The following is a 14,544-nucleotide window of genomic DNA, read 5'->3' on the forward strand; positions in this document are numbered from 1 at the left end:
CTTGACACCCAGATCTCAAGCTTTAAATTAGTTGCTTAATCTGTCCATGTCCCTTTGACCTCCTTGTTTCATTGATATTTTTTGCAAGTAACTTGTAGCGTTCTAATAGTTTTGTAGACCAGATTCGTGACTTGAGGCATGCTTCTGAAATGAGGAATTTCTTTACCACCACTAAATGTGTGGTTAATTGTATTTACTTGTAATTCATGTAAAATTCTGCAACTGGGACAAATGACCAAGTGTCAATAATTCCTCTAGTAAGTTGCGGAAAAGATCTATCATGTTCTGCCTCTGGGGAATCATGTACCCTTAAAGATGACAGTTACCTACAGCTTGATGCAGTTTGTTGTTGCACTTTTTTAAACCCCAATTAACCATCCCTAAAAGATTTTGCCTTTAAAATTGGAGTCTGGTTTGGATTCCAGCACTGACAGATGAAACCAGGAGGGGAGAGAGGGAGGATTTTGGTTTTATTTTTATTTTTTCCCCAGTAGTTCCTGAGCTTACCACGTTGCTTGAAGAACATGACCCCCTTTCAGAGGGGGTAGCCCATAGGATAGTGACGCAGTTTGTGTTCTTTAAATAGGTTGGATGTTAAAATAAGAGCATGGCTCTTGTTAGAGCTGTGGGTGGAAAACGGAATAGTCACTGTGGCCACGTGTGTAACCAAATAGCTTGTACATGTGAATTTTTCACAGCTAGTGAGCTCATTTGCAGATTTTCACTGCGGTTTTCGTTATATGTATAAGTTCCTGCTTTTTTTAATTATTATTCCTTAACTACTTTGCCACTCTTTCTTTAGCTGCTGTGACTGCCAGCAGTGCCTCAGTCCCGCTGCCACCATGTATTCCACCTCTGGTCTAAGCCTCAAAGCTCTATGCAGGGGTAAGGCACCCGCAGCGCTCACGTTGATGTGTCTGTAGGGGAATGGCAATATCCCCCCAAAACCCCTGCCCTTCGCCAGCAGCGCCTTGGCAAGCCAAGCCAGAACTCCTCCAAGGACTCCTTCAAGCATCTCCAGCTATGGAGCGGTGACAGCCCGACCTCCTCCTGCACTGGAAAAAGCTAGATTACAAGTTTTTAGGGAAGAAGCGACATGTCCAAATGAAGGTTTGGGGTTGGGTTGGTTTGTTGTGGGGTTTTTTTGTTGTTTGGGTTTTTTTAATGGTTATGGCAACCCTGGTACTGTTGTGGCTGGTTTAATGTGATTTTACATGAATTAAAAAAGAAAAAAATAAGGTCACAGTAGGTCTTGTTCTTTAATACGTTAGCAGGAAGAGCTCTGCCAATGAATTAGGTTTGCTTGTAGGCTTTAATTAACCCCCTGAGTTAATTATAGACCGGCATCCCTGACACTGCACAACCCGCTTCGCCCAGAGGCCTCAGGACTGCGGGAACCCCCCGATCCCCGCTAAACCCGCCCGTTCCGGGGTGGGGGGGGTGCTGGGGTTTGCGTTGGCTCTGGTCCGGTAACGGCCGGGGGGGCAGGGCGGCGGAACGCGAGTGCGCGGCGGGAGGGCGCGGCGGAGGGAGCGCGCTGCCGCACCGCCCCCGGTCACCTTCGGCCGCGCCGCCGCCATGCTGTTCCTGCCCGACGAGGCGCGGTCCCTGCCGCCGCCCCCCCTCGTCAATAAGGGCTCGGTGTGGCTGGGCCTGACCGGCTGGGTGTCTGCGCTGCTGGACAACAGCTTCAACCACCGCCCCGTCATCCGAGCCGGTGCGGCGGGGCTGGGGGGGGGAAGGGGTGGGGAGGGGTACGTGGGATTTGGGGTGATTCTGAGGGATGTAGGGGAAAGGGGGGGGCTGAGGTGAGGGGCTGGTGGTGTTAGAGGTGCTCTGTGGGGCTGGGTAGGGCTGTATGTGGGATTTGGGGTGATTCTGAGGGATATAGGGGAAAGGGGGGGGCTGAGGTGAGGGGCTGGGGGGGTAGAGAGGCTCTGTGGGGCTGGGGGGGCTGTATGTGGGATTTGGGGTGATTCTGAGGGATATAGGGGAAGGGGGGGGCTGAGGTGAGGGGCTGGGTGGGTAGAGAGGCTCTGTGGGGCTGGGGGGGGCTGTGTGTGGGATTTGGGGTGATTCTGAGGGATATAGGGGAAAGGGGGGACTGAAGTGAGGGGCTGGGGGGGCTGTATGTGGGATTTGGGGTGATTCTGAGGGATATAGGGGAAAGGGGGGGGGCCGGGGAGGGCTGGGGGGGTAGAGGGGCTCTGTGGGGCTGGGGAGGGCCGTATGTGGGATTTGGAGTGACTCTGAGGGATATAGGGGAAAGGGGCCTTGAGGTGAGTGACGGGGGGCATAGAGGGGACTGATAGGGCTGTGGGAGGAGGGTATGTGGGATTTGGGGTGACTCTGAGGGATATAGGGGTGGGGGGGAAGGGGAGGGGGATTGGGCCCTGAGGTGATGGGCTGGGGAGGGTGAGGGGGAGGGCGTACGTGGGATTTGGGATGACTGAAGGATATAGGGAAAGGGGGTGGGCTGAGGTGAGGGGTTGGCGGGTTAGAAGGGTTACGAGGGGCTGGGGAGGGGGTTATGTGGGATTTGGGGTGACTGAGGGATATAGGGGGAAGGGGGGGGGCTGAGGTGAGAGCCAGGGAGGGTAGAGGGGATTGCAGGGGCTGCAAGACGGGGTACGTTGGATTTGGGGTGACTCTGAGGGATATATGGGAAGGGGGGGTAGGGAGGCTGCGGGAGGGGGGTATGTGGGTTTTGGGGTGACTCTGAGGGATATAGGGGCGGGGGAGGGGGCCCTGAGTTGAGGTAGAGGGCCTGTGGGGCTGGTGAAGGGGGTATGTGGGATTTAGGGTGACTGAGGGGAGACAGGAAGGGGAGGGGGCCCTGAGGTGAGGGGCTCTGGAGGCAGAGGGGGTTGAGGGGGCTGCAGGAGAGGGTATGTGGGCTTTGGGGTGACTGAGGGGCGGCAGGAAGGGGAGGAGGACTCGAAGCGAGGGGCTGGGGCAGTAGAGGGGTTGTGCGGGGCTGGGGAGGGGGTTATGTGGGATTTGGGGTGACTGAGGGATGTAGGGGCAGGGGGAAGGGGAGGATGCCCTGAGGTGAGGGGCTGGGGGTGGATTGGGGGGGCTGCGGGAGGAGGGTACGTGGGGTTTGGGGTGACTCTGAGGGATATAGCAGCAGGGGGAAGGGGAGGGTGCTCGGATGGGCTGGAGGGGTAGAGGGCCTGTGTGGGGCTGGTGAGGGTGTATGTGGGATTTGGGGTGACTGAGGGATGTAGGAGTGGGACAAAGGAGCCCTGAGGTGAGGGGTTGGAGGGGTGGGAAGGGGAGCTTGAGGTGAGGGGGTGCGTGGGATTTGGGGTGACTGAGGGGAGGCTGGAAGGGGAGGAGGACCTGAGGTGAGAGGCTGGGGACGTAGAGGGGTTGTGTGGGGCTGGGGAAGGGGGAACCTGGGATTTGGGGTAACAAATTTGAGGAATACAGGGGCAAGGGGAAGAGGAGAGAGCCCTGAGGTGAGGGGCTGTGTGGGTTTGGGGGGGAAGGGGATGCTCTGTGGGGTTTCAGGTGTCTCTGAGGGGTGTGGGGGTGGGAGTGAAGGAGAGGGGGCCCTGAGGTGAGGAGTCAGTTGGTGGGGGGGGACTGGAGGTAAACGGAGGGGGCTGGGAAAGGGGCGTTGTATGAGGGTGGAGGGGGACTTGAGGGGACTCCTGAGGGCTGGTGGGGGCAGGAAGGAGCCCTGCAGAAAGGGGGGGGCCTCGCCGGGGGGCTGGCAGGGGCCGTGGGAGGCCCACAGGTGCAGGTGCTGTAGGGGCCTAGGGGGCCTGTCTGCAGGGGCAAAGCGGGGAGAGAGGAGCCCACTGGGGCATGTGGGGCCAAAGTGTTGGGGGGGGAGCCTGGGAAAGCGGGGGCCCACTGCGACAGGGGGACATTCCTCCTCCTGCTGCAGGTGTCCACCGCCAGATCCTGTTCAGTACTGTGGGATGGTTTGTTGGCTATTACCTTATTAAACGTACGGAGTACCTACATGCCAAACTGGACAGAGAGCTGTTCGAGTACGTGAGGCAGCACCCGGAAGACTTTAAGACAGCAGGTATAATAAGTTGGTATTTTCAGAAAGACCTCAGCCTGCCATAACATACTGGTTTAATAAGTGCTAATGTATGTAAAAGTGTTGCTGGGTTGCTTGCAAAATCTTCCTTTTCCAGCAAGTCATACTAACTGCTCTTTCTTGCTTGTTCACAGTCTAAATTGCCACAGTATTAAAGATTTTGTGATACGAAAATAGATACTTTTATTGAGCCGATCAGCTGCCTTGATGACCACCTCTTCCTCCTAAAAACTTATTTTAATACAAAAATGGCAAAGCCAAAATAAAATAAGAATAGACTAGACACGTGCCACTGAAGAAGAAATAATGAAAATTAGAAATCACAGGTTTCTTGTGAAAATCACATTTCACTCTTTATTCTTGTAAAATTGCAGTGCTTGTCAATTCAGAATAGTGTGATGAACATTCAGAAAATAAGCAGAGCAGAAGAAATAGGAATGGCAGGACACCTGAACTGCTGTTGGCTTAGAGCCTTGGTGAAGCTCTTCTGCAGCGTCTCACTGAAGTAGTCACTGAGCCCAGCAATGCAATGGCAAATTTTGGTGAAAATTGTCTATTTTCTAATACCGCACGGTTAGGTGACTCTGGATCTCAGATTGTGATCTGCATTGTGCCGTGTCCAAAGGAGTATGTAGAAATAAAAAAGCATTAATACTGAGATCTCTTCACAGGGAGCTGTGGAGAGCCCTGTGGAAAAGAAGTTACGTATTTAGTTCATGCAGCAAGCTAGTAGTTCACTGCTAGTAGCAAAAATCAGATTTTTGGTGGCTTGTTAACCTTAAGACTTTGATTCTGAAGATTTTAATATTAATCTGAAATACTGATTAGGTTTATCCGCTTCCACCCCTTGCCTCTTGCAGAAAAGAAGAGAATAGGAGAGCTTTTGGAGGATTTCCACCCAATTCGCTGAGGATTTCTCCAGCAGTGGCACATCACAAGATGAACTGACTCTGTACCGAGCACTTCGGTAAGCTGGCTGTAGCTGCTTAACCGTCCATGGCGCTTGGAAAATAAACCAGTACTCGCTTTCATGTAATAAAACCTGTGATTAAATACTTAGTGTTTAATTATTTGCTTTTCTGTTCCATTATGTTGTATCAATATATAAGTGACTGATACTTGTAATAGCATAATAACTTGGATTCAGTCCTTTTGCAGTTATTTTAATTGTGAAAATGGAAGGCTGCTCATGCAGCATATGTTTTATAAAACCCAGAAAGTAATCTGTGGAAGTTCCTTCTTCTCATTTCTCATTGGCATGTCTCCTAATGCTTGAGCATGCTCTGGACGAGCCCCTGGAGATGTTGTAGCCAGAGTCTCGCTGTGAAATTAATTCTGTCCTGCTAGCGAAAATACATGTTCTCCCTAATGAATTGCCTCTATATTTTGCATTCGGATGTCACTTTTTCCTTGCTGGTGATCAGGATCCAACCTTTCTACTTTCTCACTTGATTGTTGGCTCCTGAATCCGCACACTGAACCCAAACATGTTCCAGACACTGACGGTCTGCAGCTCTTCTGAATTTCACTACAGGGTACCTGGTGCCTCTGGAAGTCCAGATGCATCCAGCTGAGGGGCCACTCCAGGTGTGAATGTTTTAGCTAATTACTAATTTCCTGTGCTGGTTTTCAGCACCTGCCCCGGCTTCTTCCTGCACTGCCACATTCCCTGCATGTACTTTCCATGCTGTGCAGCACCTTGGAACATTGTCTCGAGCCCCAGGGATGCCTCTCACTGTGCTTGGGGTGTCATTGCCTCACCCCTGCTCACCGCCTGGAGCTGTGCCGAGGTAGGGTACAGTTGGGTCCCTCACACTGCCTCATCACCAGGGTCTGATTCCGCTCCTGGGTGCGGCTTCCACAGTACTTCAGAGCTCCTTGGATCCGCTGGTAAAGGTGATGGTGCCAGTGGAGCTCTGTTTGCAGCCATCGCTGCAGCCACTGCCTCACCTCACTCTGTGCCTGTCCCTCCTGGGCCCTCCTCTCTGCTGGGGGGACGGGGAGGAGCGTCCTGAATGTGCCGCATGCCTAGGCCCCACGTTCAGCAGACCCACACCTTCTGCCCAGAAAACAGAGATCTGCTTTTGATGCCAGTGCTGTCGACGTAGGGGAGAAATCCTTTACAGCGAGGCTGGTAGGGTGCTGGCACAGGTTGCCCAGAGAAGTTCTGGGTCCCTTGAAGTGCTTAAAGCCAGGTTGGATGGGCTTTGATGACCCTGATCAAGTGGAAGATGTCGCTGCCCCAAGGTGGTTTTGTGAAAGAGGAAGACGACCATCAGGTGGGTAAAATAGAGCCCAGGGAACTACACCTCTGCTCAGACGCGTGGCTGGTTGCCAAGGTCCCGGTCCTGCTGGGTTTTAGCTACCCCTGCCAGCTGCAGGCAGCGCCTCGGGACACCTCCGTGTCTTGTGCTGCTGGCAACGCCAACGGGATACAGCCAGCCACCTGGGCACACCCATGGAGCCCTGGGCGGAGGGACCCACAGTGTGACATGGGCTGGGCTGACAGCAGGTGGAGATGGGGGTCACCATGGCCCAGGGATCTCTGGCCCTTCGTCGTGAGCAGCGCTGGGTGTCCTGGAGAGCTCTGCTGTGGCCACAGCCATGGTGCACTGGGCACCACAGAGAGCTGGGAGCCAGCTGGAAGACAAGCACCGCCACCTGAGAGCCTAAGAGACACTTGGGGTTCATGGTTGGAGATCTCCACACTGCAGTGAACTGAATTGGGCAGTTTTGAGGACGGGGAAGAAGGGCGAGTGGTGGGTTTATCCAGAGAGGGGGAGCCCCCTGTGAGCCCTGCCTGGCCACCCACCTGCTTCAGGGCTGGTCTGGGGGTCTCACGCAGCCCACCCTTGGCAAGTGGCCTCGGCAACAACCCCTGCTAAGAGAGGGAGAAGAGACGGAGCAGGGGATGCTTGTCTGGGGGTGTTTGCCCAAAGCCGGTTGTGCCTGGGAGGCAGATGGCCATCAGCTGGATGAAAGAGTGATCAGGGAACTACAAAAGGGACTTGAAAAGAAAGCAGGAGCCAGCCCCGAGGAAGCAGGAAAGCCCCCAGCGTGAGGAGAGACCTTGGAGGGGCGGCGGCGGCAGGAGTCCAAGCCTGCGGGACACTGCCGAGAGCGGCTCTGCCGGCATCCCGGGCTGCAGCCAGGCCTGGCCGAGCATCCACCCGGCGGGATGCCCCGAGCAGGCTGCAGCCAGCCCCTGGGCTGACAGCACGGGGGGCAGCAGGCAGGGACGGAGCCGGGGTCGGTGCTGGAGAGGCCGGAAGGCGCCTCTGGATGGATCCCGTCCAAGCCCGGCTCAGGCAGGGTCAGCGCTGGGGCTGTGCCGGGCTGGGGTCGGGGTGTCTCCAGGTGCCTCTCTGGGCAGCCTGTCGCGGTGTTTGACCACTCCGACTGGAAGGGAAGAGAAGTCTTGTCTTATGCTCGGATGAGATTTCCCGTCCTTCGGTTTGTGCCCGTCGGCTGTTGTGCGGGTGCTGGGCACCGCTGGGAAGAGCCTGGCTCGCCCGTCTCCACACCCCCGTTAGGTCGTTGTACACACGGCTGAGCCCCCCGAGCCTTCTCTCCTCCAGGCCGAACAGTCCCAGCTCTGTCAGCCTCTGCGCGTCTGGAAGATGCTCCTGCTCCTTCATCCCCGTCATGGACCTTCCCTGGACTCTCTCCAGTGCGCCCGTGTCCCTGCCGGACCGGAGAGCCGGGCCGGGACCCAGCACCCACATGCGTCCCACGAGGGCTGAGCAGAGGGGAAGGGTGTGTGTCCCCACCCCCCACCCCCCGAGGCTGCTTACAGAAGGGTATTTTGAATTTCTTGGGTATTTAACGTTTTGGGTCACAACCGGGCTTTTTCTCTTGCCTTCCTTCTACTGGCCCGTGTGCCCGGGCCACAGCCTTTGGGTTAATTAGATGTCGCTAACCAGCTACAAATAAACCCGCCATCCCGCTGTGCCCAGCGATGCGAGCGGGAAGGGTGCTTTCCCCACGGCAGCTGGCCCCAGCGCCGGGGCCCCAGGAGCCCTTCCCGGGCAGCACCGAGGCAGCACCCCCTGCCACGCCGGGGGGCCTGGGCTGCCCCGGCTGCCCTCATCCCACCAGGGACCTGCGCGGCGTTTGCCAGTGGCAAAGCCCTTTTCTGCGACCACCCGCGCCCCTGACCAGCCGTGCCCAGGCGCGGTGGGCAGCAGCAGGCCCGTTGGGGCTGGACGCAGCCCGGGGCGGCGTGGCGCAGGGCCCTGCAGTCGGGGCAGGCAGCGGTTCCCGTGACCCGCGGGCTCGGGGCTGGCCGGCCAGGCAGCGGCTCGCAGACAGGGACCCGGGGGTCCTGGGGGATTGCCAGTGGCCCCTAAGTCACCGGCGTGTCCCTCCCGCTGCCCCAGGTCATGGACCTTTCTGGGGACATCCCGTGTCTCTTGCCAGGGCTGATGGGCCACACAAAGGCAGATGTGCCTCAGAATCCTCACACTGGCTGGCAGGACTTGTGTTTGCCCACGTTTTGGGGCACTTGGGGGTCGGCAGACACTTTTGTAGATGCCAACGTTCCCTTCCCAGAAAAGCAACGAGGGCTTCAGACCCACGAGGGATGTCACCTGGAGGAGCCTGGCCACGCGGAGTAACATCGGTGCAGAGCCCCCGGGAGGTGCAATGAGATCGTCGGGTCTCTGCGGCTGCAGACTCGGCGTTTGGGCGAGCCTTGCCCTAACCTGCCATCCTCCTGGGGAGCCCGTCCCCTGGCGTGTGGCTCAGAGGGAGGAAAACGCCACCACTCCTGTGTCGCTGAGTGTCGCCGAGCTGTCCCTGGCACTGCCTGCTGTTAGATGCCCCCATATCTCTGCCTCCCGAACCCCACTAGGGCTGCTCTTGTCCTTGCTCCAACCCACTCAGCACCTTTCAGATGCTGGGCAGCCCTGAATCCGGCCCCCAGCAGCCCCTTCCCGAGCCCGTGGCCCCCCGGCCACCGGGCCTGGAGACCCTGTCACCACCGCCTGCGCTCGGGGAGGACAAGGCAAAGCCCATGCGGTCGTGACATCCGGGAGAAATGGCCTGATCAGGCGAGAGGAGATGGGAACCTCCAACGAACGCAACCCCAGAGAGGGGTTTGGGGTCCCGGGGGCAGGCGCTTGTCAGAGGCGCCGAGCCCTGCAGCCCCGCTGCCCCTGGGGGCCGGTGCCCAGGCTCAGCCCCGCGCGGGGCAGCCCCGGGGCGGGAGCCCTGATGGGCAGGAGCAAGGCGTGGGGAGCTCTGGGGCACAGAGCAGCACCAGCAGCGGTGGCACAGCGTGGGCAGAGCGTTGCAGAGAGCCCTGAAGGTGGTGGCTGTGTTGCGCGTGGGCTGGTGTCTCCGTCCCTCCCCTCTGGGTGCACAGCAGTGGGGCTCAGTGTCCGCCTCGCTGTTGCGTGGCCGGGCCGTGCGTTGGGCGGATTCACACCCTTTTGCCCATGGAAAGCGGGGACCAGCTCGTGCTGGTCTTGCTGCCAACACAAGGAAGAGGGTTTTGAGGCTGAGGGTGGTGAGGCACAGGAAGAGGTTGCCCAGACGCGTTGCGGATGCCCCATGGTTGGCCGGGGCCCTGAGCTACCTGACCGAGTGGAAGTTGTCCGTGCCCAGGGCAGGAGGCTGGACAAGATGGTCACCGAAGGTGCCTTCCAACCCACACCTTCCCATCACTGTCATTCTTTGTCCCTTCTAATGGCCCATCATCGCACTGGAAGGGCCCCTCCCAGCAGAGCCACTGTCCCCTGCCTCACACTGGGGCACTCCCCGAGGGTGCCGGCCAGGCAAAGCACCACAGCGACAATGGCTTCACAGGGCTTGTTTTATTAGCAAAGATCGGGGAAATGGCCCTCGCGGTCCAGGTACCAGCTGGAAAAGGGCTCGGCGGTCGCAGGGGCCCATGGCAGGTCGGGGCCGCTCCACAGCGCTGCCGCCTTCGTGCCGCTCTTTGAAAATAAAGAGGAGGGCACGAGCCTGCGGCTCTTCCGATGGACTCCTGGCACTGCCAGGTGCTTCTTCCTATGAGGATAAGGCACCGTCCGGCTCTCGGGTGCTCGCAGCTGCTGCCGGCGCGCGGTGCCAGCGCTGGGAGACCAGCTGCCGCCGTGCGGGGAGGGCGAGCGGGGCTGGGGGAGAGCCTGCGATGGTCAGCGATGGGGACGTCCTCTCCTTCGTGCCACCAGCACCCATCCTGCAACGGAGGCTGTCCTTAACCCCAAGGGCCACCCCCGTGAGAGACCTGGCCCACCAAGCCTGGGTCCGTGTACCCCGAAGCCCCAAAGTCTCTGCACGGAGGGATGGGATGAGTCCCCGCCTTCGGCGTGCAGACGGAAATCTGCCAGCTCTTGAAAGGGCAGTCCCCATTTCAAGGCACTTCCCAGGAGCTGGCCACCCCTGCAGTCACGCAGACCCCTCTGGGGACATCAGCCACCCCCTGACCCGGCAGCGCCCGTGGGCTCCGCAGCCCCCCAGCTCTTACCTGGCAGCCGTGGCAGTGTCACCAGCTGGGCTGTCCCTCGCTGGGGCTGATCTGCTCCAGGATCTGGCTGTACCTCCGGGTGAGGGCGTTGGTGTCCCTGGTGAGGTGGGTGAGGACCTGCTGCAGACCGGCCAGGTGGCGCGACAGGCGCTCCTCCAGCTGGGCGTCCATGGCGGCGGCGTCGTCTGAGGACGCGTCGGTGCCGGTGCCCGTCTGGCTCTGGTCGGTGACAGAGGCCAGGCCTTTCTCCACCACGGGCTTGATGGCCTTGAGGAGCTGGTAGCGCTCGTAGAGGTCCGTGTGGCCGCCCGCAGCCGGGGCCGCCCCCTCCTGCTGCGGGAAGACCCCTCGGAGCAGGCTGGGGAACATCACCTCCTGCTCCATCTTCTGGGTGGCTGAGAAGTACTGCTCCATGGCCCCGCTGGCACGGCTCCGGCAGCGCTGGCCCGGGCTCTCCTCAGGGTGCCGCCTGCTCCCCGGCCCCGCCGGGGGCTTTTTATTTATGCGGGGCTGGGGCACGTCCCCCCTCGGCTGTCCCCTCCTGCCAGCCGGCCGGCCGGCCGCGATGGCCGCGGGGACGGGCTTGGCTCCAGCCCAGCTGGGGCTCGGCCGCGCCGTGTCCCTGGCTCTGTGCCACCCGCCCGGCACAGCCTCCCCGTGGCCTTCGCCCGAGCTGGCCGGGGGTCCCGCCGCGGCCCCGCACCGGGAGCGGGGCGACAGGCAGCCAGGTGCCGGGGCCTCTCCCCACCCAGCCCACCCCAGCCCACCCCAGCCCACCCCACCGCCGGGGCGCCAGGAGCGTGGGGGCAGCTCTGGCCCCGCGCTGGGCAGGCTGTAGGCAGCAGCACTGGGGGGCCCTCACCTCTGCCCCCCTTCTCGCTGCCACGCGCTCGGGGCGTGAACCCTCCGCGGACGTTGAGCAACCCCTTCTGCAGACGTATGGAAAATCCCACCGGGGACGTGCTGCAATGTGGGTCCCGCGGGGGGGGGTCTGGGGACAGAGGAGCGCACCGACCCCCAGCCATGGGGGTCCCCGCAGACAGCCCTCTCCGCCGGGCTGTCCCCCAGCCGGGCAGGGACAGGCACGGGGGCGCAGACCTGATGCCACGGTGTGAACCTCCCACAGCTGCGGCACAGAGTCCTTGCTGCCTGCAGGGGAGCGGGGATGGGGCCACCCCCCCACTGCCCCCGTCCTGGGCCAGAGGCCACGGCTGGGGCAATGGCCAGCACTGCCTGGCCCCGCGTGTCCCCGCGGCGTGTGGCAATCAGGGAAGATTGTTCTATTTAGGGAAAGGCGGCAGGGTCCCTCATCCCTTTTGCAACCCTCCACGGTGGCAGCTCTCCCACTGCCCCCACGTCTCACCAATGTGCTCTCACTGCCGCCTGCCCTCTCCCTGCTAGACCTGTCCCCACCACCCTCTTGGCCCTTCCCGATTGTCCCCAGCATCAATGCTTGTCCTGACGTGGGGGCAAGTGCTGTACAGATGTTTGTTGGTGCTGCTGGCCATGTGCAGGAGCCAGTTTAGGGGATTTGTCACATCAGGGCACCTGGACCACTGCAGAGCTTCTCAGAGGTGCAGGGATATCACAGGGCTCTTGGGACACAGGAGCACAGGAGATGCCCTGTCCCTCTGCTCTCCCATTTTGGCGTCAGCACCACCCTTCCAATCTGCTTGTTTTGCTGAGGGTAGCAGGTTGTGGGGCAACTGGGGTTCAGCAGCCCCAGGTTGCTCCCCAGCTCCCTATCCTTGGGAGTGAACATCTACAACAGGGGTCCTCAAACTATGGCCCGTGGGTCGGATACAGCCCCCCAGGGTCCTCAATCCGTCCCCCGGTATTTACAGACCCCCCCCACCCCCCCTCACCGGGGGTTGGGGAGGGAAACCAAGCAGCCGCAGATGACTGCCTGCCACTTCACCCGTGCGCCAGCCCCCTGGTTAAAAAGTTTGAAGACCCCTGATCTACAAGAAGGGTGGCCATCTATAAGGAGGACAGGAAGGAAAATCCATGGAGCTACAGACCTGTCAGCCTGACCTTGGTGCCGGGGAAGGTTGTGGAGCAGATCATCCTGAGCGTCATCACAGGGCACATGCAGGACACCCAGGGGATCAGGCCCAGCCAGCGTGGGGTTATGCAAGGCAGGTCCTGCTTGACTAACTTGGTCTCCTCGGACAACCAATGACCCCTTTAGTGGATGCGGGAAAGGCTGTGGATGGTGCCTACCTGGACCTCAGCAAAGCCCTTGACACCGTTTCCCAGAGCATCTCCTGGAGGAACTGGTGCCCAGGGCTGGGACGGGTGTGCTCTGCACTGGGTAACAAGCTGGCTGGGTGGCCGGGCCCAGAGCGTGGTGGGGAATGGAGTCACATCCCGCTGGCGCCGGGCACAGGTGGTGTCCCCAGGGACCAGCGCTGGGGCCAGTCCTGTTTGATGTCTTCATCAGGGACCTGGACGAGGGGCTGGAGCGCACCCGCAGTGGGTTTGCAGAGGACACGAGCTGGGGGCAGTGTGACCTGCTGGGGGGCAGGGGGCTCTGCAGGGGGTCTGGGCAGGCCGGGCCGAGGGGCCGAGGCCAGTTGTATGAGGCCCAACAGGGCTGAGTGCCGGGCCCTGCCCGTGGGTCACACCAGCCCCCCACAGCGCTGCGGGCTGGGGGCAGGGGGCTGGGAACTGCCCGGCGGGGAAGGGCCTGGGGGGGGCTGGTCGGCAGCCGGCTGGGCATGAGCCCCCAGTGTGCCCAGGTGGCCACGGCGGCCAGCAGCGCCCTGGCCGGTGTCAGCAGCAGCGTGGCCAGCAGGGCCAGGCAGTGCCCGTCCCCCTGTGCCGGGCCCTGGTGCGGCCGCCCCTCGAGCCCTGGGCTCAGCGTTGGGCCCCTCACCCCCAGACAGACCCGGAGGGGCTGGAGCGTGTCCAGAGCCGGGCAGGGGCTGGGGAAGGGGCTGCGGCACAGCTCGGGGCGGGGGGCGGGGGGGAGCTGGGGGGGGTGCACAGTTTGGAAAAGGGGAAGCTCAGAGGGGACCTTCTCGCTCTCTACAGCTGCCTGGAAGGAGGCTGTAGCGAGGGGGGATCTCTCTCTTCCCCCAGATAACAAGTGATGGGACAAGAGGAAGTGGCCTCAAGCTGTGCTGGGGGAGGTTTGAGCTGGATATTAGGAAAAATTTCTTCACTAAAAGGGCTGTCCAGAACTGGCACAGGCTGCCCAGGGAAGCAGTAGAGTCGCCATCCATGGGGGTATTTAAAAGACATGTAAATGTGGTGCTGAGGGACATGGTTTAGTGGTGGACTTGGCAGTGCTGAGTTGATGGTTGGACTTGATCTTGAACGTCTTTTCCAACCTAATGATTCTGTGAGTCTATGAACCATTCCCAAACCCTCCCCATGCCTCTAGGGATCCCCTCAGCCAAAAATGGGCCCCCCACATCCCACTGGGAGAGGCTTTAAGGAGCTGCCACCGCTGGCTGTGATGGCAGAAGCAGCAGGAGAGGGGCTGGGGCTGGAGCCCACACAGCCACCATGGGGCTGCAGCACAGCCGGGGCCAGGCTGAGCTGAAATGGAGCACCCAGCCCTGGGCTGGGGACCAGGGGAGGCTGCTCAGGGCCATCAGGGCCTCCGGGAGGTGCAATGAGATCCTCAGGTCTCTGCTGCCACAGCCCCCGTGTTCGGGCAAGCCTCCCACTGACCTGCTGCCCCTCCAGGGACCCCTTTCCCAGCCACAACTTGGAGGGTGCAAAATGCCACCACACGTGTCCCCAAGCATCCATGTGTCATCTTTGGCACCTCCTGCAGTCGGATCCCCCTGTGGCACCACCTAGACCCTGCAAGACTGAGGTGCCACAGCCCCAGGGTGCTGAGCCCAGACCTGCCCCCGGATGTCTCTGTCCCAGCTGCCCCAGAGAGAGGTGCGTCAGAGATGTCTCTGTGGGCAGAGGATGTGGCTGGGGAGGGACCTCAGCCCCTGCGGAGCTGTGGCACCAAGCCCCCGCCCAGAGGCTGGCTGAGCTGACTCCTGCC

At 60.4% G+C, this 14,544-nt stretch overlaps 2 protein-coding genes across 2 annotated transcripts; one reads left to right on the forward strand and one right to left on the reverse strand.

Moving 5' to 3' along the window:
• Positions 1–1,499: 1,499 nt before the first annotated feature.
• NDUFC2 (NADH:ubiquinone oxidoreductase subunit C2) lies at positions 1,500–5,115 on the forward strand. The gene is made up of 3 exons (XM_055803110.1): positions 1,500–1,717; positions 3,899–4,042; positions 4,921–5,115. The coding sequence occupies exons 1-3, from the start codon at positions 1,579–1,581 to the stop codon at positions 4,968–4,970; spliced, it is 333 nt and encodes a 110-aa protein (XP_055659085.1). The 5' UTR covers positions 1,500–1,578; the 3' UTR covers positions 4,971–5,115.
• A 4,746-nt stretch (positions 5,116–9,861) lies between these two features.
• LOC101924320 (thyroid hormone-inducible hepatic protein) lies at positions 9,862–11,126 on the reverse strand. Its single transcript, XM_055802398.1, has 2 exons — positions 10,533–11,126; positions 9,862–10,244 (listed from the first exon to the last, which is right to left on the reverse strand). The coding sequence occupies exon 1, from the start codon at positions 10,944–10,946 to the stop codon at positions 10,551–10,553; it is 396 nt and encodes a 131-aa protein (XP_055658373.1). The 5' UTR covers positions 10,947–11,126; the 3' UTR covers positions 9,862–10,244; positions 10,533–10,550.
• Between the last annotated feature and the right edge of the window lie 3,418 nt (positions 11,127–14,544).

This window comes from Falco peregrinus, chromosome 4 (genome assembly GCF_023634155.1).
Source record: "Falco peregrinus isolate bFalPer1 chromosome 4, bFalPer1.pri, whole genome shotgun sequence".
Lineage (NCBI taxonomy): Eukaryota > Metazoa > Chordata > Aves > Falconiformes > Falconidae > Falco > Falco peregrinus.